Source organism: Tamandua tetradactyla, chromosome 24, assembly GCF_023851605.1.
Source record: "Tamandua tetradactyla isolate mTamTet1 chromosome 24, mTamTet1.pri, whole genome shotgun sequence".
NCBI classification, from domain to species: domain Eukaryota; kingdom Metazoa; phylum Chordata; class Mammalia; order Pilosa; family Myrmecophagidae; genus Tamandua; species Tamandua tetradactyla.
In genome coordinates, this window is record NC_135350.1 from 1583292 (window position 1) to 1603140 (window position 19849).

At 33.9% G+C, this 19849-nt stretch overlaps 1 protein-coding gene across 3 annotated transcripts in view; it reads right to left on the minus strand.

Annotated features, from left to right (window-relative positions):
- Positions 1-19849, minus strand: part of USP53 (ubiquitin specific peptidase 53) — a 110397-nt gene that overhangs the window by 59956 nt on the left and 30592 nt on the right. Inside the window, exons 2-4 of one of the 3 annotated variants that reach the window (XM_077142433.1) lie at positions 18196-18859; positions 7981-8073; positions 4888-5022 (exon numbers count right to left, since the gene is read on the minus strand). In XM_077142433.1, the coding sequence (XP_076998548.1) occupies positions 4888-5022; positions 7981-8073; positions 18196-18339 (372 nt within the window). In that variant the 5' untranslated portion in view covers positions 18340-18859. The remainder of the gene's footprint in view (positions 1-4887; positions 5023-7980; positions 8074-18195; positions 18860-19849) is intronic. The other 2 variants (XM_077142435.1, XM_077142434.1) reach the window with 2 other exon arrangements.

A 19849-nucleotide genomic window follows, 5' to 3' on the forward strand; every position in this document is an offset into this window, starting at 1 on the left:
AGGGGTATGGATTCTTTGTGGAGGAAAAGGAAACGTGTTCAGACAGAGTATGGTAATGAAGGCATACTATATATTTAGTCTGGTTCGTATGATGTGTGAATGAAATTTAAAAAATGAACAGAGGGCGGGCCACGGTGGCTCAGTGGCAAAGTTCTCACCTGACATGCCAGAGACCTGGGTTCAATTCCCAGTGCCTGCCCATGTAAAAAAAAAAAAGAACAGAGAGAAGTGCTGGAGAAAATAGAGAGAAACAGATGTTCCTATTCACTGTTGGTAGGGAAATGAGAGGTACAACCCCTTGGAGGGCAGTGCGGTGGTTCCACAGGAGGCTAGAAGTGGGTTTTGCCATGATTCTGAAACCCCATTGCTCAGTATATACCTGGAGGGACTGAGCGTGGAGACACAAACATACATTTGCACATTGGTTTATGGTGGCAGTATTTCCGATACACAATGAATGGAGGTGGCCTAAGGGTACAACGACTGAGGAATGGAAAGGAGAACTATCGTGTATATATACAATGAACTACTGAGCGGTCACAAGAAGGAATGAAGTTGTGAGGCATGCAACCAGGTGAGTGAACCTCAAGAGCTGTATGTTGAATGAAATGTTAGGAAAAAAAGACAATCGTATGGATTAAATATAATATAAAAGTTAAGTGAACTAAAGTCAAGAGCATGAGTTATCAGATTGGGGCTTATTATAAAGGGTCCTGGATTGCAAGTTCTTATAGCAGTTACATACAATATTCATGAGGTGTAACTGTTAATTCTAAATTCTGAGATACTGAGCTGTTCATATAGAACACGGTTTTTCCCAGAAACTTTGGGTGTTTATGTGACATCTGAGACTCAAGAGTTAGAGCTCTGAAGCTATGAAAGTGAGCAGTACCCCACACAGGAACTGTTTAAAAAGCTGAAAAGCTAACCAGACTTCAACTAGAGACATGAATGACGATGATCTGGATAGGACTGAGGTCTACTGGAATACCAGGTAAAGGATGATATGGTCCCTATGTTAAAACCTTAACTTCTGAGTGAGAGATGTTTATTTGGTGTAAAATTCATATTTTGGGTAGTACACTTCCTAATTTAACTTTTATGGTCTGTTTGGTTGAACACCATTAAGTATAGGGAGTACGATTTTGTTGGTTTGTCCAGGTTAGTGTGATGTCTTAATAAATTCCAGAGTGATTTGGTTTGCAAAGTTCCCTTGGGAGACTGGGAAGAAAGGAGGAAATATTCGCAAGAAGTGGGAACAACCAAATCAATAGGCCAAGCCCTTCATCTTGGGGTTGGCCCATATGAAACTTAGTCCTACAAAGAATAGGTTAAGCCTACTTAAAATTAGGCCTAAGAGTCACCCCCAGAGAACCTCTTTTGTTGCTCAGATGTGGCCTTTCTCTATAAGCTAACTCAGCATGTGAACTCACTGTCTTCCCTCCTGTGACGGACATAACTCCCTGGGGTATAAATGTCCCTGGCAATATGGGATAAAAAGACTGGGTTAAGCCAGGACCTGGTATCAAGAGTTTGAGGAAGCCTTCTTGACCAAAACAGGAAACAAAGAAATGAGACAAAATAAAGTTTCAGGGGCTGAGAGATTTCAGAGTTGAGAGGTTATCCTGGAGGTTATGCTTATGCATTATATAGATACCCCTTTTTAGTTTATGGTGTATTAGAGTGGCTAGAGAGAAGTACCTGAAACTGCTAAGCTGTGGTACAGTAGCCTACATTATATAAAGATATAACATTAACAATGTGACTGTGATTGTGAGAACCTTGTGCCTGATGTTCCTTATATCCAGGATATGGACAAATGAGTAAAAAATATGGATAAAAAGAAATAATAGGGGGGACAAATTGGGTAGATGGAAATACTAGTAGGAAGGGGTAAGGAGTATGGTATGTACGAGTTTTTTCTTTTTTCTTTTATTTCTTTATCTGGAGAGATGCAGATATTCTAAAAAATGATCATGGTGATGAATATACAACTATGTGATGATACTGTGAGCTGCTGATTGTTCACTACGTATAGAAAACATATGTGTGAAGATTTCTCAATTAAAAACTAAAAAAAATATTAATAATAAAAAATTTAAAAATCAGCTTTAAAGAGACCAACAAGATATTAGTAAAAAGACTTACTCCTAAGATTGGAGGCCTAAACTAGGAAGAGATGGATGCAGGGAAAATAGTGTAAAAAGAGAATCTTGAAAGTAGCCAGAGAAAAGCAAACCATCACGTACAAGGGAAGCCCAGTAAGATTATGCATAGATTTCTCAGCAGAAACCATGAAGGCAAGAAGACAGTAGTATGATATATTTTAAGTATTAAAAGAGAAAAACTGCCAACCAAGAATTCTAAATCCAGCAAAAGCGTCCTTCAAAAATGAGAGAAAAATTAAAACATTTCCAGACAAAAAAATCACTGAGAGAATTTGTGACCAAGAGACCAGCTCTGCAAGAAATGCTAAAGGGAGCACTAGAGACAGATACGAAAAGACAGAAGAGAGAGATGTGGAGAAGAGTGTAGAAAGGAAGACTATGAGTAAAGGTAAAAAGAAGGAAAATTAGATATGACATATAAAATCCAGAAGGCAAAATAGTAGAAGAAAGTACTACCCATGCAGTAATAACACTAAATGTTAATGGATTAAACTCCCCAATCAAAAGACATAGACTGGCAGAATGGATTAAAAAACAAAACCCATCTATATGCTGTCTCTATTCAAAGAACATGAGGGCAAAGACAAACAGACATTTGCACACCAATGTTTATAGCAGCATTATTTACAATTACCAAGAGATGGAAACAGCCAAACTGTCAATCAATGGATGGATGGCTAAACAAATTGTGGCATATACATAGATGGAATATTATGCAGCTGTAAGACAGAATAAAGTTATGAAGTATGTAACAACATGGATGGACCTTAAGGACATTATGCTGAGTGTGATTAGCCAAAAACAAAAGGACAAATACTGTATGGTCTCACTGATATGAACTGACATTAGTGAATAAACTTGGAATATTTCCTTGGTAACACAGACCATCAGGACATAGAAATAGGGTAAGATATTGGGTAACTGGAGCTGAAGGGATACAGATTGTGCAACAAGACAATATAAAAACTCAGAAATGGACAGCACAACACTACCTAACTGTAATACAATTTATGTTAAAACACTAAATGAAACTGAATGTGAGAATGATAGAGGGAGGAGGGCTGGGGGCATAAATGAAATCACAAAGAAAGATAGACGATAAAAATTGAGATGGTATAATCTAGGAATGCCTAGAATGTATAATGATAGTGACTAAATGTACAAATTTAAAAATGTTTTTGCATGAGGAAGAACAAAGGAATGTCATTACTGCTGGGTGCTGAAAATAGATGGTAATTAACATTTTAAAATTTCAACTTATATGTGAGACTAAAGCAAAAAATGTGTATTTGGTACAAAATTTATATTTTGACTAGTACATCTCCTCATATAACTTATGTAGACAGTTGGTTGAACTACATAAGTACATAGAACCTTGGGTAGGACATTAGATTTTATTGGTTTGTGCAGAGTGATGCCCCGACGAATCCCAGAGTGATTTGATCAATGAGTGGAAAAGTATTTGCAAAGTCCCCTTCTGGGAATGGTGAGAACGGGAGAAAATTCAACCTTCCCAAGCTGCATTATTGATATTTCACAAGCAGTGTGGACAACCAAAGTTATAGGCTAAGCCTCTAGTCTTGAGGTTTGTTCATATGAAACTTAACCCCACAAAGGATAGGTGAAGTCTACTTAAAATTAGGCCTAAGAGTCACTCCCAAGAGAACCTCTTTTGTTGCTCAGATGTGGCCTCTGTCTCCAGCCAATACAATAAGCAGTCTCACCACCCTCCCCCTCGCTGCGTGGGACATGACTCCCAGGGGTATGGACCTTCCTGGCAACGTGGGACAGAAATCCTAGAACGAGCTGAGACTCAGCATCAAGGGATTGAGAAAAACTCTAGAATGAGCTGAGACCCAGTAGCGAGGGATTGAGAAAACCTTCTTGACCAAAAGCAGGAACAGTGAAATAAGACAAAGTGTCAATGGCTGTGAGATTCCAAACAGAGTTGAGAGGTTATCCTGGAGGTTATTCTTATGCATTAAGTAGATATCACCTTGTTATCCAAGATGTAATGGAGAGGCTAAAGGGAACTGCCTGAAAATGTAGAGCTGTGTTCCAGTAGACATGTTTCTTGATGATGATTGTATAATGATATAGCTTTCACAATGTGACTGTGTGATTTTGAAAACCTTGTGTCTGATGCTCCTTTTATCTACCTTGTCAACAGATGAGTAGAACATATGGAATAAAAATAAATAATAGGGGGAACAAATGTTGAAATAAATTCAGTTTGAAATGCTAGTGATCAATGAAAGGGAGGGGTAAGGAGTATGGCATGTAAAATTTTTTTTTCTTTTTCTGTTGTCTTTATTTCTTTTTCTGAATTGATACAAATGTTCTAAGAAATGATCATGATAATGAATATGCAACTATGTGACGATACTGTGAATTACTGATTATTTTTGTAGAACGGAATGAGCATATATTAAGGACGTTTGCATTTCTTTCCTGTAATTTTTTTTAATTAATGAAAAATTATTAAAAAAATGTTAATACTCAGTAATACTTGCAGCATAAATAACTAAATTCAAAAGTATCACACAAAACAGCTGGACTTAAATTGTGCCCTGAATGATGGGTAAGATATGGATCCACTGACAAGCTGTGATACTTTTACACCGTTATAGACCTTATGTTTCATCTTTCTCAAAATCTGCACCACTTAAGAAATACACACTACTGTTTCAACTTCTTAAGGATTATCAGAAATACTCACAAAGCATTCTGCAGCATCATCCATAAGGCCAAGTTGAAATCGCTGCTCATCTTTGAAGCTTTCTGCAAGAGCATGCCTTATATTATCTGAAGGAAGTGCTTTTTCTCGACTGTGTTGAAACTGTGCAAATATTATCTGAGAATCAACAAGTATATCAGTAAGTTTAATGTCAACAACTTTAAAAATATTTTCATTACAACATAGTGATCCTCAAAACTCTATATTCAGAAACTAATACAAAAGAGTTTCTTAGGCTAAAATTCTATTCAAAAATAAATTTTTGTATCAGTAATATGTAGAAATCATTACCACAGCCTCTAAAGTAGTAGGAATCAAATGTTAGTTTGCATAAGAATGAAACAAGTCCCATTCCAGAGATTCTGATTCATTAAGCCTGGATGCGATGAGGCCCATTTTTAAGCTATTCTCCAGATAATTCTGATGAAGGTAGCTTAAGGAATACAGTTTTGAGAAAAGCTGCTTTAAAACTCAGAATATACTATGGGAATTAAAGTTATGTCGAATAAAACACACGACCACATAATAAAAATTAGAATGACTTCAGGTACTAGTTTTATACAAACACACACACACACACAAACACACAAAAGTAGCCTAACTGAACTCTTAAAATTTTTTGTTTTTTCTTCTGGGGTTTTAAAGTAAATTAAAAAAAACGACAATTATGTAATGACAAAATACTAAAAGAAGAAAAATAATTTTTAGATTTAATCATTTATTTACGCCATTAACTTTTCCAGATAATGTTTAAAATATTAATCCCAAAATTATTATTCATTCTTTTGACAACTACTTTTTGATTGCCTACTATGTGCCAGGCATTGTTCTATACTAGAAAACAAAACAGACAAACCCTGTCCCATAGAGCTTACGTTGTAGTTGTGATGAGAAGGAAGCAAATAAGTAACTATGTGATAAATACAGAATGTGATTAATGTAACAGAGAAAAATAAAGCAGTGTAATAGGGATAGGGATACTGGGGGTAGAACAGAGGGAGGTTTCCTTTTACCTAGGGTAGTAAAGGAAGTCCTCAGTAATGGGACAAAAAAAATTAGGAAAGATATAAAGGAAATAAAGATGTTAGCCTTGAAGTCATCAGAAGGAAAAGCATTCCAGACAAAAGGAATAATGAAAAGTCCTCACGATGGGAGTCAGCTCTGAGAAACTACTGAACAAGGAATTCAGTCTAGTTAAAGTGCAATTGTGTATGTATGGCAGGGGGTTGGGCCTATAACAAGCAGGGGACAGAGGTAGGTGATTATGTAGACCTATAAAAGATTTATTTGAGCTAGGCAACTGAACTATGATAGTTTTTACAATAGGTTAAAACAATGAAGATTTACTGCAGAGTAAATAAAACATGATACTGTAATTCGATCTAAGTTCATTCTTCATCCCCTAACAATAACTCTATTTTGCATGTTCTAAAAAGTGAATACAAAATTGTTTCCATTGGTGATTTATTCATACAACTTTTTCAGAAACAAAGAAATTAAGGCATGCAAATAGCTTCACTCCCACTTTTTTTTTCATAGACATGTTCATTAAGAATATTCAAAAAGGTAAAAGCCTGTAATGTTTACCTCTAAAATACATTAATAAAATCTTAAATTCTTAATCTTCTGTGACTCTTAAAAGTTTAATTTATAACACAAATTCTTGGGCAGGTTCCAATGACATGTATTGCTAACATAGATTGGACTAACATATATTGTTTCGGCCTCTCTCCCTTCCATTTATTCTCAACAGAGCAGGCAGAGGGCTATACTTAAAAAAGAAAACAGATTACATCACTCCTCCAATCAAAACAATCCCATGACTTCCTAAATCACTCAGAGAACAAGAAAAGACAAGGTCCTCATACTGCCCTAGAAGGTCCTAAAGAATTTGGACTCCTGTTCCAGTTACTTACTTCTTTCTAACAAATTACCTCAAATCTTCGTCACCAGTAATGACATTCACTTTTATCACAAATCTACAATTTGGGCAGGTTCAGCAAGGTTCAGTTCCATTCTGCCCCAGGTGACATTCTGTGGGGCAATTTGAAGGCTGGGACCTGGAATCAGCTGAAGATGCTCATGCACGTCTGGTGGGTGATTCTGGCTGCTGGCTGGGCCCTCTGCTGTAGCTGTGGCCAGAACACTTACATGTGGCCTTTCCACATGGCTGCTTCTTTTTTCCAAGTATGGTGGCTCACTTCCAAGAGTGTGCATTCCAAGAGACAAAGGTAGGTGGAAGCTAAATCACCTTTACAAACTCAAACTAACCTCAGATGTCTCACAACATCATTCCTGCCACATTTTATTTGTTAGAAGTGAGTCATTAAGACTGACCCACATTCATTAAGACTCCACCTTTAGACAGAAAGAATGCAGGATAATTTGCAGTCATGATTTAAAGCCAGCACATCTCCCATTACTTCCCTGAGCTCACCCCTACCACTCTACTCCTGTTCACAAAGCCCATCACCCCGGCTTCCTAGTGTTCCTTCAATGTCACGTACAATCCCACATCAGGGCGACTGCAACTGCAGTTCCTCTGTTGTCCAGGCTGCTCTCCTGACATGTAGCCTTTTACTTCTCTCAGTCACCTTTTAAGTTCTTAACTCAAAATGTCACTTTCTCAAGACAGCTTTCCCAGCCGGTCAGCACTCTCGACCTCATTCTCTAATTTATTCTCCCTCCTTGGCACTTAACTACCCCTAACATACTACGTGTTTTGCTCACCTGTTAAAACTCAAGAGAGTAGGGATTTTTATTAGTTTTGCTCACTGCTGTATCTTCAGTAATTATAGCAGTCCCCAGAATTCAGTAGGAGTGCAATAAACACTTATTGAGGGAATAAAGAATTACTTAAAATTCACGAAAAATGTAATGTTCCTAACAATTTTAGGCTATTTAGAATATTAAACCTGAAAGAAGTCATATTTTAAGAATTGGTCTTCAAAACTATAATAAACTACTTGGCAATGAATTTAATGAAAAATAAACTGACCAAATATGTCAACTATCAAATAAAATTAAATTTTGGAGAAACATTTGACAGTACTTTTTCAGAACTATGAAAGTTACCTTCAATGCACAAAATATACAGGCATCTCCCTGGCAAACATGGCCAGTCAGGACCCGCAAGCTTCGTCGGAATATGTCCAACTGCCATAAAACCTAAGAAATAGTAAGATTCAAATGAAAAAGAAACATCCAGACTTAGATTTAGATGCTATTTTTTAAAATGTTATACAGTTAATAAGCGACACCTTTTAATCACTTGTATATAATCAGATATATACAACCACTAAACATAATAGCAAGTATAAATTGCTACATAAATGTAGTACATACATAAAAGATGAATTTAGAAGATATTCTTACTGATTCCCATCTAAAAACCATGACAGGGATAAAGCAAGAAAAAGCTAACTACTCAGTTAAAATTTGATATGAACAGGAAACATGGGATATTAAATGGAGGATCTGGCAGAGACACGAAAGAGGAAGTGATTATAAATACTTGGTTCAACTTCAAATTTAGGAAGGAAATACAATTGGAGTTTAAAACCAGGGTATGCTAACTCGGGGTCAGCATGTTGTGGCAAGAAAAAAGGGAGAACAGAGGCCTGTGTGGTCACTACGCCCAGAATGAAAAAGGAGCATCTGAATAATGGGATACAGCACAGTAAAAAGCAGTAGCTGAAAAACAGCCTGAATATATTTGCTACAATTACTCACTTATCATCTGCTAATACAGACAAAACAAATAACAAAGACTGTAGCGATAAATCAGTCAAGTATTTTTCCTTTCTGAAAAACCTGAAGTCTGCTCATTGGAAAAAGTAATAGTTCTGCCTTATAAGGGTCTTATAAGGACTAAATATATGTAAATTGTTTAGCGCTGTGCCTGGTATGTAGTAGGCATGCAATGAATGCAAACTACTATTTGTTGCTAATTATTACTGTTACCACAAAAAATTAAGATCCTCAAATTTCCTTGTATCTTTTAGTCATTTCCTCAAATAATATACCTAAAAACATCCATTCACAATCTCTCAATTTTCCCAACGAAATGAAAAGGTTATTTAATTAAAATTAAAGACGAATTGGTTTTAATTAGTTTCCTATACCTTGTTAATAACAAAAGGCTCTTTGAGAATTTCCCTTTGAAAATCGCACTTAATTAAAGCATAACAGGATCCACTTATCGTAAACAACTCAGTGTTTTGCAAAGTAAAGATGTTTAATAGTTTGTTTGCATATCATACCACTTCTGCTTCATATCAAAATGCATCACAATAAATACCATGTTGAAATCCATTTTACCAATAAGGAGGATGAAGATCACTGACAGCACAACTTTGGGAAGCAGCAAATTACTGTGATAAATAATACAATTTCAGAAGGCAGTCTGCCTGGGCTCTAACTCTGGCTCTATTGTTATAAGATCTTGGGCTATTCTGGGCAAAATATTTTGTGACTCAGTCTTCTTAACAGTAAAACAGGGATAATGGTAATTACCTCTTACAGTTGTCTTAAGAATTAATTTAGATATAACATGCCATGGTCAGACAAGCGCACAATAAGAACACAATAAATGTTAGCTATTATATATTATAACTGTACTTTTAATTTAAAACCACACCAATATGTCATACCTATTTAACTGTACTGCTTTCTTATAAAGTTTAAAATATTCAGCTGAAATAGAAAACTCTCTTTAATCTTATTTATAAGGTTAGTGAAGTGAGTCTTTCAAATGGAACTGGAATGTTTTCCAGGATTAGCAAAAATTTTAAGTCACAATGGATCAAACTCACAGAAAAAAATATTTTACATGATTTTTTTTTACATTCTGTACATTATTCAATACAACAGGTAAACATACACTTGAACAAATCATATCATAAAATATTCTAATTGAAATTAATCCTTATCTATACATTTTAAAATTTGACTATATTCTACCACATTCAAAATACTTAAAGCCTAAGCTAATTGTTGAATTAAGTTTTTAGCAATACACACAATTTTCTTTTTTGTTATTTGCATTTGGCATTTTAACATGGTATCTAACTATAAATGGATACTTATTTATGGATACTTGTAAATGGATACTTTTTTCATTATTCCACATACATTTATATGTGAACACATCTAATATAGGAATATATATACCTTTTATCATCCTCTTCCTCACTTCAAAATAACAAAAGTAACTTAGAATTAATTAATGAGAAATGGTGTAAATTTTTCTGACTTACATTAGACCTATGATTTTAATATTATCTTCTTTTAATAATTTCTTACAAGATATGCTTCATAATTATTTTCAGTTTTCCAAATTACTCAACAAATTGCATATTAACATTATACTTTGAATTTTTAAAAATAAAATGAGGTTTTTTTCTAACAAAAAAATCTCTCGAATAATGAAGACTGGGGCTCTGCAAATTAGTTTTCATGGAAGACATCTTTCATATATTATAAGGGCTACTGGCTGCTACAAGAGTTTTACAAAACAGTATTTTAAAGCACGTGATAAAATATTAGCACTATTTTTTAAAAAAACAAAATATTAGTAAAGACGCACCAAAGCAAGTAAGATTTAGACTTCTGAGTATATAATTGGTTAAACAAAGTACCATTAGGTGACAAAATAACATAGTAAGCATTTAATAAGTCTTTGATAAACTTCCCCCAAATAGAGAAAATTAATGACTAAATTTTTTTTATATCAGATAGTTCCTAAACTCATTGTTCAACCGAAGAAGAATGTTCCTAAACTGTCTGCTGAAAGAGCATTAAAAATAATTTTTGATCACGTAGGTTTTTTGCATGTAACCTAAAATTAATTCTAAGAATTAAGTGACACAGTAATGTCATTCCATTTTCACGTTATTTCTGTGAACAAGCTTTTCAGCATTCACATGTATAAAAATGAAAAAAAAAGGAACAGAATTGATGTTGAGCAGTTCTTACTCTAGTAATTAAGTAATATTCGTTCACAAATATATGGACTAATTTTTTTAAAAATCCTCATTCATTCCATTAAGGAAGACCTTACCAATAAAATTTTATTTAATTATTTAGCAAAATTACAACATGATTTTTAATCAATTGAACCAAAACCTAGAAGAAAAGAAGTTTAAGATATCGCGCCTTCTGATGACAGGAAATTTTACAAAATTAAACTTCCAACTTACGTACATTTTTGAAGATAAGTATGAAAAGTGACAAGCATAAAAATATAATGGACATAAACTATAAAAGGATAGAATAAAATCCTGTGAAGAAAATGGAATGAATAGAAACATGAATTTAAGGGAAAAAAATTATGTAAAAATATCCAGTTAAATACTTTTTCATGTATTCATTCTTAAATGGATAATAATGGGTATGAAATAACTATGGTATTTAGATTACACAATTATTTTATTTTTAAAGGTCAATATTTACTGTGTACTGAGAAAAAGTCCTTAGCAACTGCTTAAATGTACAATAAAAAAATTTTAGATGTAAATTCAAAAATGTATGATGGGGAAACTTTATGTAGGGTTGTACAGTTTTCAAAATTCTTTTAAGGCCTAGGTGAACAAAGTTTAAATATTACTACCCAAACAACCTAGTAAGGAAAAGAAAGTCAGAATGCAGATGTTACAAAAAAAGAAAAAGAAAAGAGAGATGCGTAAATGAGAAAATGACTAAAAGAATAAGTGAATAAGCACAAAAAGGTAATACTATGATGTTCAGAATAATGATCTAATGTTTTGCTTCTGGCTAGACTATCACAGATCACTTTGGAAGCAACAATTTCCTTCCTTGATTTCAATTTCTATTACAAGTAAACTCACTCCCTTTTTCTATCTATATAACCGTCTAACGTATTGCTCCAGTTTATATTTTCTGTTTTTATAAATAATCTACAGTGAATTCTATTTCCCAACCAAAATGGAGTACAGGAATCAGATTTACCCTCCTGCCTGAAACAAAAAAAATCCATCAAAAGATATGAAACAACTCTGAAGACACTGAGTATTGGGCAATGAAGGACAGTACCCGTCAGATGGGAAACAAATGAAACGAGCCCCTGTATGTCCCAGCTTCCTGTCTGGAGAAGGTTTCCAGGCCGGAAATTCAGGGAAGCAAAGAAGCTAAACTTCACAGGATGGAGTAATGAAAGGAAGGGAACTACACAAAGAACTGTTGAGGTCCCCCTTCCAGTATTTAGGTGAGTACATAGGAAGGCTATGTCTGTGAGATAGCTACATGAGACCATAAAAGAAGTGCCCAAAAGGATGAGTAGGAACAGTTCCTAGGGCTCACAGACCCAACATAGTGACTATTGCTAAAAGCCAACATGGAAAACATCATAACACACAGCGTATTGGTTAGAGAAGATAAATCAATCCTAGAATAAACTCAGGTCTGTCTTACCTAACAAGGCTTAAATGCAAATTTTTTTTTTTATTTTCAAGTAAATTAACCCTACCCCAGAATAAAGCGCAAGAATATTTTTAGGAATATAAAATATTCTTTGCCCAACAAGGTGAAACTTACAATGTATGACATTTAATAAAAAATTATCAAGAATGCAAAGAAACAAGAAGATACAAGCTAAATGAAGAGGAAAAAAAATCAATTAAAATTTACCAGAATTTAGACAAATGATATAATTGGTAGACATATACACTAAAACAATCACTATACCTATGTTTCATATGGTCAAAAAGCTGGAGGAAAGACTGGATATGTTAAGTAGAAACATGAAGGAAATTTTTAAAAGACCCAAACCAAATTAAAATCTGTAAAATTGAAGACTTTAAGTGATAAAAATACACTAGATAGGTTTAACAGATTAAACATTACAGAAGAAAAGATTAGCAAACCCAAAGACATTGCAATAAAAACAAAGTAAAAAACAGAGGGAAAAAAGTCCAAAAAAGAAAATGAACTCTGAGACAACTTCAAGAAAGCTCTGAGCTCTGAGACAACTTCAAGAAAGCAAATTCATATGTAATTGGAGTCTGCAAAAGAAGGGAGATACAGAAAAATATTTGAAGACATAATTGTAAAATAATTTTCAAATTTGATTCAAACTAGAAACCCACAGATCCAAAGAGCTTAACTTCAAACACAAGAAGTACTTTAAATTACCTTAAATCAGTTATAAAGAAAAATTTTTAAAAGAGGTCAAAGGGGGGGGGGGGGACATTATATACAAAGGAACAAAGAAAAAAGTAACAGATTTTTTGTCAGAAAGAATTCAAATTAGAATATAACGCAGCAAAATCTTTAAAGTACTAAAAAAGAAAACTCAAATAACATGTGCAATGTAAAATGTACATTACATTTACATTTTGAATGTAAAAATAACATTCAAAAACCCAAATAGAATAGTTTTTTTTTTTCAGGCATATAAAAGCTGAAAGAATTAATCAACAAAGACCCATACTACACAAATGTTCAAAAGTCCTTCAAGCAGAAGGAAAACAGTATCAGATAGAAAACTGGGTCTACACAAAGGAATGATGAGCACCAGAAATGGTAACTATGTAGATAGATAAAAATAACATTTATGGTAAAAGTCAGTGGAATGTTCAATTTTAAAATACATTATCCTAGGGATGCTTTTCCACTTTTTTCCTACATAGGTTTCCTTTATTCAGAATTCTCTCATTATAATATGCTTTTCATCTCCATACTACATATAGTATTTGGTATAATGGCAAACAATATTTTACAAAGAAGCAGCATATATATTAGGAAGGATAAAAAGAGAGCTAAAAGAAGGAACAAAACAGGGAAAATATAAAAGTGAGAAAGAGCTGGAAAAGCAGAAACAGGAAAAGATCCGAAATGCTGGAAGGCCTGTTCTCATAGCGTGAGTCAAAAAAAAAAAAAAAAATTTAATTCTGGGCCTTTTGATGTACATTATGTAGTGCCATTCAAGAAATAATTTCCAGCATTTTTCACAATGCTTAATGTCAGTGGGACCTCTGAGCTATTTTACAGTCCCAAAGCAAACTAGAAGTAATGCTTTTGTAATATCCATTGTTTATCTTTCCCTGGGTTAGTTAACTTTCAAATATACCATCTATCCCAGGAAGCAGGCCATTGAAAGTATAGGTCTCAGTCAAATGTCTGAACCCTTGACACATTCTAGATATATTTATCAAACGACATAACTTGGAAAAGTCACAAGCTCAAGTTCGATTAATCAATATTTCTCTTCCTTAGTTTTCAGGAGAAAATAAAAGACAATAGTAACAGAATATGTGAAAAGTGATTTACAGGCATACCTTGATTTATTGCACTTCACTTTATTTACACTTCAGCGATACTGCATTTTCCACAAATTGAAGGTTTGTGGCAATTCTGAGTCAAGCAAGTCTATAAGTACCATTGTTCCAACAGCACGTGCTCACTTTTTATCACTGTGTCACATTTCGATAATTCTTGCAATATTTCAAACTTTTTGAAATTATCATTATATAATTATCATAATATCTGTTATGGTGATCTGTGATCAGTGATTTTTTTATTTCCTTATTGTAAGTGTTTTGGGGCACCACAAACTGCACCCATAAGACAGTGAATTTAATCTATTAAATGTGCGTGTTCTGTTTCATCAAATGACTATACCCATCTCTCTCTCCAGGCCCTTGTATCTCCTTATTTACTGAGAAACAACGATACTGGAATTAGCCAAGTTAATAATCCTACATTGGCCTCTAAATGTTCAAGTGAAAGGAAGAACTGCATATCTCTCAGTTAAAATAAAAAACTAGAAATGATTAAGCTTAGTGGGGAAGGCATGACAAAAATGGATAGGCCAAAAGCTAGGCCACTTGTTCCAAACAGCCAACTGTTGTGAATGCAAAGGAAAAGTTCTTGAATGGAATTAAAAGTATTACATGAATAAGAAAACAAACTAGCCTATTGCTGATATGGAGGAAGTTTTAGTAATCTGTATAGAAGATCAAACCAGCCACAACATTCCCCTAAACCAAAGCATAATCCAGAGAAAGGCCTTAACTCTCTTTAATTCAATGAATGCTGAGAAAGGAGGAACCTGTGGAAGAAAAGTTTGAAACCAGCAGAGTTGGTTCATGAGGTTTTAAGAAACCATCTCTGTAACATAAAAGTACAAGGCGAAGCAGTGAGGAATGATGTAGAAGTGGCAGCAAGTTATCCAGAACATATAACGAAGATAATTGATGAAGGTGTCAATACACAAGACAATAGATGCTATCTAGGATTTATAAAGCTAAAGGGGAGAAGTCAACGTCGGTCTTCAAAGCTTCAAAGGAGAAGTTGACTCTCTTATTAGGGGCTAATGCAGTTGGTGACTTCAACCATTCTGAAAATCTCACAGTCCTCAAGAATTATGCTAACTACTCTGCCTGTGCTCTGTAAATGGAACACCAGAGCCTGGAAAGCAGCACATCTGTCTACAACATGGTTAACTGAATATTTTAAACACACAGCAGTTGAGACCTATTGCTCAGGACGAATTTTTTTTTTTCAAAATATGACTGTTCATTGACAATGCACCTGGTCATCCGAGGGCTCTGAGGGAGATTACAATGAGAGTAATATTGTTTTCATGACCGCCAACTCTATATCCACTCTGTAGCCCATGGATCAACTTTTTTATTAAGCTTAAATAAAGTCTTATTATTTAAGAAATATTTCAGCCTTAGATAGTGATTCCTCAGATGGATCTGGGCAAAGTAACTTGAAAACCTTCTGGGAAGAATCCACCATTTGAAATGCCAGTAAGAACATCTGAGACTCACAGGAGGAGGTCAAAATATTAACATTAACAGAAGTTTGGAAGAAGCTGACTCCAAACCTCATGGATAACTTTGAGGGGTTCAAGACATCAGAGGATGAAATAATTGCAGATGTGACAGAAACAGCAAGAGAAAGAGAATTAGATGTGGAGCCTGAAGATGTGAAGTCTGCAATCTCATGATAGAACTTGAATGGATAAGGACTTGCTTTCAATAGATGAGCAAAGAAAGTGATTTCTTGAGATGGAATCCATTCCTGGTGAAGATATTGTGGAAATGAAAACAAAGGATTTAGAATATTACATAAACTTAGTTGATTGGGCAGCAGCATGGTTTGAAAGGAATGACTTTAATTTTGAAATACGTTCTATTGTGGGTAAAATGCTACCAAACAGCATTACATGCTACAGAGAAATCTTTCATTAAAAGAAGAATCACTCAACGTGGCAAACTTCATTGTTATTTTAAGACACTGCCACAATCACCCCAACCATCAGCAACCACCACCTTCATCAGTCAACAGCCATCAACATCGAGGCAAGACCTTCTACTAGCAAAAGATTAAAACTTGCTGAAGGCTCAAATGATGGTTAGCATTTTTTAGAAATAAAGTGTTTCTTAATTAAGGTATGTATCTTGTTTCTTTTAGACATACTGTCATTGCACACTCAATAGACTACAGTATACAGTGTAAACATAACTTTTATATTCACTGGGAAACCCAAAATTCCGCGACTCCATTACTGTGTATTTCACTTTATCGCAGTGGTCTGGAATCGAACCTGCAATATCTGAGGCATGCCTGCATTTTAAATAGATCCTTTTTAGGTATGTTCTACGGTCAAGAGAAAAACATTTCAATGTTATAAATCTAATTTTTAGTACAGTCAAGGGTCAGAAGGACATAAGATCCTATAAAATCTGAAACTGCTAAATAAAAACAGAAAAGCAGGTTAATATATGCTTGTTAAAAGAATCTCAACAAGGATTGAAATTAAATGCAACTTCAACTTAACCAAAACAGTGGTGTCCAAGTTATGATTTGTTCACAGAGGTGTTTTAAAGGCCACAGTGGGAGGAGATATTAAGGGATATTTAGGTGAGAAAGTTAGCATCTGCATTCTCATTTCAACTCAAGCAGCTTGTTTCTTTTTATATTATCTATTGGTATTCTAAGCTGGATTTCTTTTTTTTTTTAAAGGGAGTTGGGAGGGTTAACTGATTTAAAAAATATTTTGAAGCCAGTGAGTTATAACTCAATCCCCTATTAGTCATATAATTCATTCCACATAATATTATAATGAAAACATCTAATATACTGTGATTAAGATATAAGATCAACTCAAGCTATTAATAAAATGAATCTATGATAACACAGTACCCACAGATTTCGGGAGATGTCTGTGGGGGGGGGCATTACTTAAATTTTCTGTGAAATATGCAAAAATTCCCTGAAATTATATATTTTTTATAATAAACATCAGAATAACACATAATGTATATTAATAAATGGTAACCTGTCTAATTAGGTCATAAAAAGTCCAGAAAAACTTTCCATATGAGCACTTTACTGTTGTTGATAAATTTTTTTAAAACTTTGGACATAAATATGTCATAATTAGGTAAAGATATAAATTTGCATTTTACATGATTCTATTATCTTTCTATTCTATTACGTTCTAGTGAGCTTTTGGCCTAACTCAGGCCATCCATCTTGCAAATGCACAGAGGTACTCCCTAGAAAGCCAAGAATGTATACATAAAATTATAAAATATCTCACACAACATGGAAAAACAATCCCAAGTACATGTTTTAGAGCTTATCCAGATTAAAAGATATTTTTATTTACATATATAACATGATACACAACCACAAACCAATGTGAAAGAAGAGAATGAGAAGAGGGTGCTAAAGAGTGAAGAGCATAAGATACAGTATTTTATAATATATGCACACATTTTAATATTATTGACTACATTTTATGGGTTGCAGCTTTCCTCACGATTCACAAGTCTTCAAAATTAAATAAAAATTCCCACAAATTGAGAGGTTATCATCTTGGCACAAAATATTCTATGTATAATATTTCTTAGACTTAATTTAGATATCATAAATATATATATGCATAATTTACTAAACAAACATTTTTATATGCATAATTTACTAAACAAACATTTTTAATGAAAAATAACTTTTTATAGCAATTATTCCGTTGAACAAACCATTTCCATTTATTATAGAAAACAAAACATCCAGCCAAAATATTTCTGCTACCATGAAAAGTCATTCCAATCAATAACAACCATATATTTTTTTTTTACCTGGGCAGGCACCGGGAATCGGACCCAGGGCCCCTGGCGCAGACGCGCATTCTTGCCTGCTGAGCCACCATGGCCCGCCCAACAACCATATTCTTAATCTGAGTTAAAAGACGATTAAACAAGGGCTTGCCTGAAAGTACATTTTTAAAAATTTAAAAAGTAATTATGGTCTCACCTGTACAGCACTATTAAGAAAGCAGCTGTTTTGTCCTGGTTCATTTAACAAGCCTTTGGTAGGGGCCAGAGATAGCATACTCCCAGGCTGATAAACTTTTCCAAGATTGCCACCTGGTTTCCGTAAGAATTTTACCCATGGCATTTTCAAGCAAATTTGTTTGCATTAAAGCTAAGAATTGTATACTAATTTGTTATTTCTGATGATAAAATGGATGATGTCCTGAATTGTCCATTTAAGTTCACTGCAGTCTATTGTAACATAAGTTTCCAAGTCCATATCTTAACTGTTGCTGTAAATTTTTATGAAGACTTTGAAAAGTAAAAATAAGATACATAAAAGTTGAAATTCTGAAAGCTAAAGAAGAATGCTAATATAAATAAGGCCTTCAAGATTTTTATGCATGTTAAATTTCATAGAAGACTGTAGAGTTTAAGATGAAAGATTTTTTTATTATTGTTAAAAATTTCGATGAACAATCATCTTCCTTTAGCACAAGCCATTTGTCTTGATGGATTGAAAAAGAGATAATACAAAAAGATGTAGAGCTGGCATCTGGCATTTCTTTTCCTCATGCTTTTTAATAAGAAAGAAGACTCTTTTTCCCAGGTGAAGTTATCAAAGATGACGCCATATTTCATATTAGCATGACCTCAAAGCAAATCTACAAGAGAGGAAAGAAATATTTAAATAAAAGTAAAGGCTAATTAAGAAAATTTCTACCTTATTATTTGAATAAAGGCATTGAATATAGAATTAAAACTAGTCATAAACAGGATTAGACCTAATAAGTACATAAATACGAAAATAGAAGCATATTTCAGCATCAATTTTTTTTTTAATTTCAAGGCAACATCAGTCACTACCTACCTCAAGTTTTCAATGTTCAAATGATGATTTCATAACTATGGAACTAGAATTAAATTAGATGTCACACACCAACACAATTGGTTTTATACATTAAAACAAACACACAAACAGGGACCTCTGTATTACCTATCATACATACAGAATCACAATATTTTGCCAAGAAAGTCAGTTGATCTGATGTAGGTAGATATGCGTAACAACTCTGAATAAACCTTTAACTGAAAAACAAATTTTAATATATTATCTTATTTATGAGTGCATGTTCTCAGTTAAAAGGACTTTAAATGTTGAGCTTCTTAATTTAAAAAATCAAGTATTAGTAAAAAAAAGTTTGTAGGATATTTTTACCTAATTGAATTTCCTTCCTTCCTTCATTCACTTAACAAACATTTATTGAGCCTCCTACTGTGCAAGCACTAGAACATTATAAGGAGAAAAGGAAGACAGTAATACAACATTTAGTAAATCATTTAGTGTACTAAAGATTTATTTGTTAAGTGCTAAAAGAAAAATAATGCAAGGAAAAGGGACACAAAATGTGTATAATGAATGTGAACAATTTTGAAACTTTAAATAGGAACAGTCAGGGAAGGTTTCACTGAGCACATTACTCTCGCACAAAGATTTGAAGGGAAGAAATGTGCAGAGATTTGAAGGAGAGTAAGAAGTTATTTGAGGGAAGGTGTCCCAAACAAGTGAATTTCAACTTCAAAGATATGCACGTTGGAATATGCCTAATATGTCAGAGAAATAGCTGGAAGCACAGTGTAGCAAAATTGTGAAC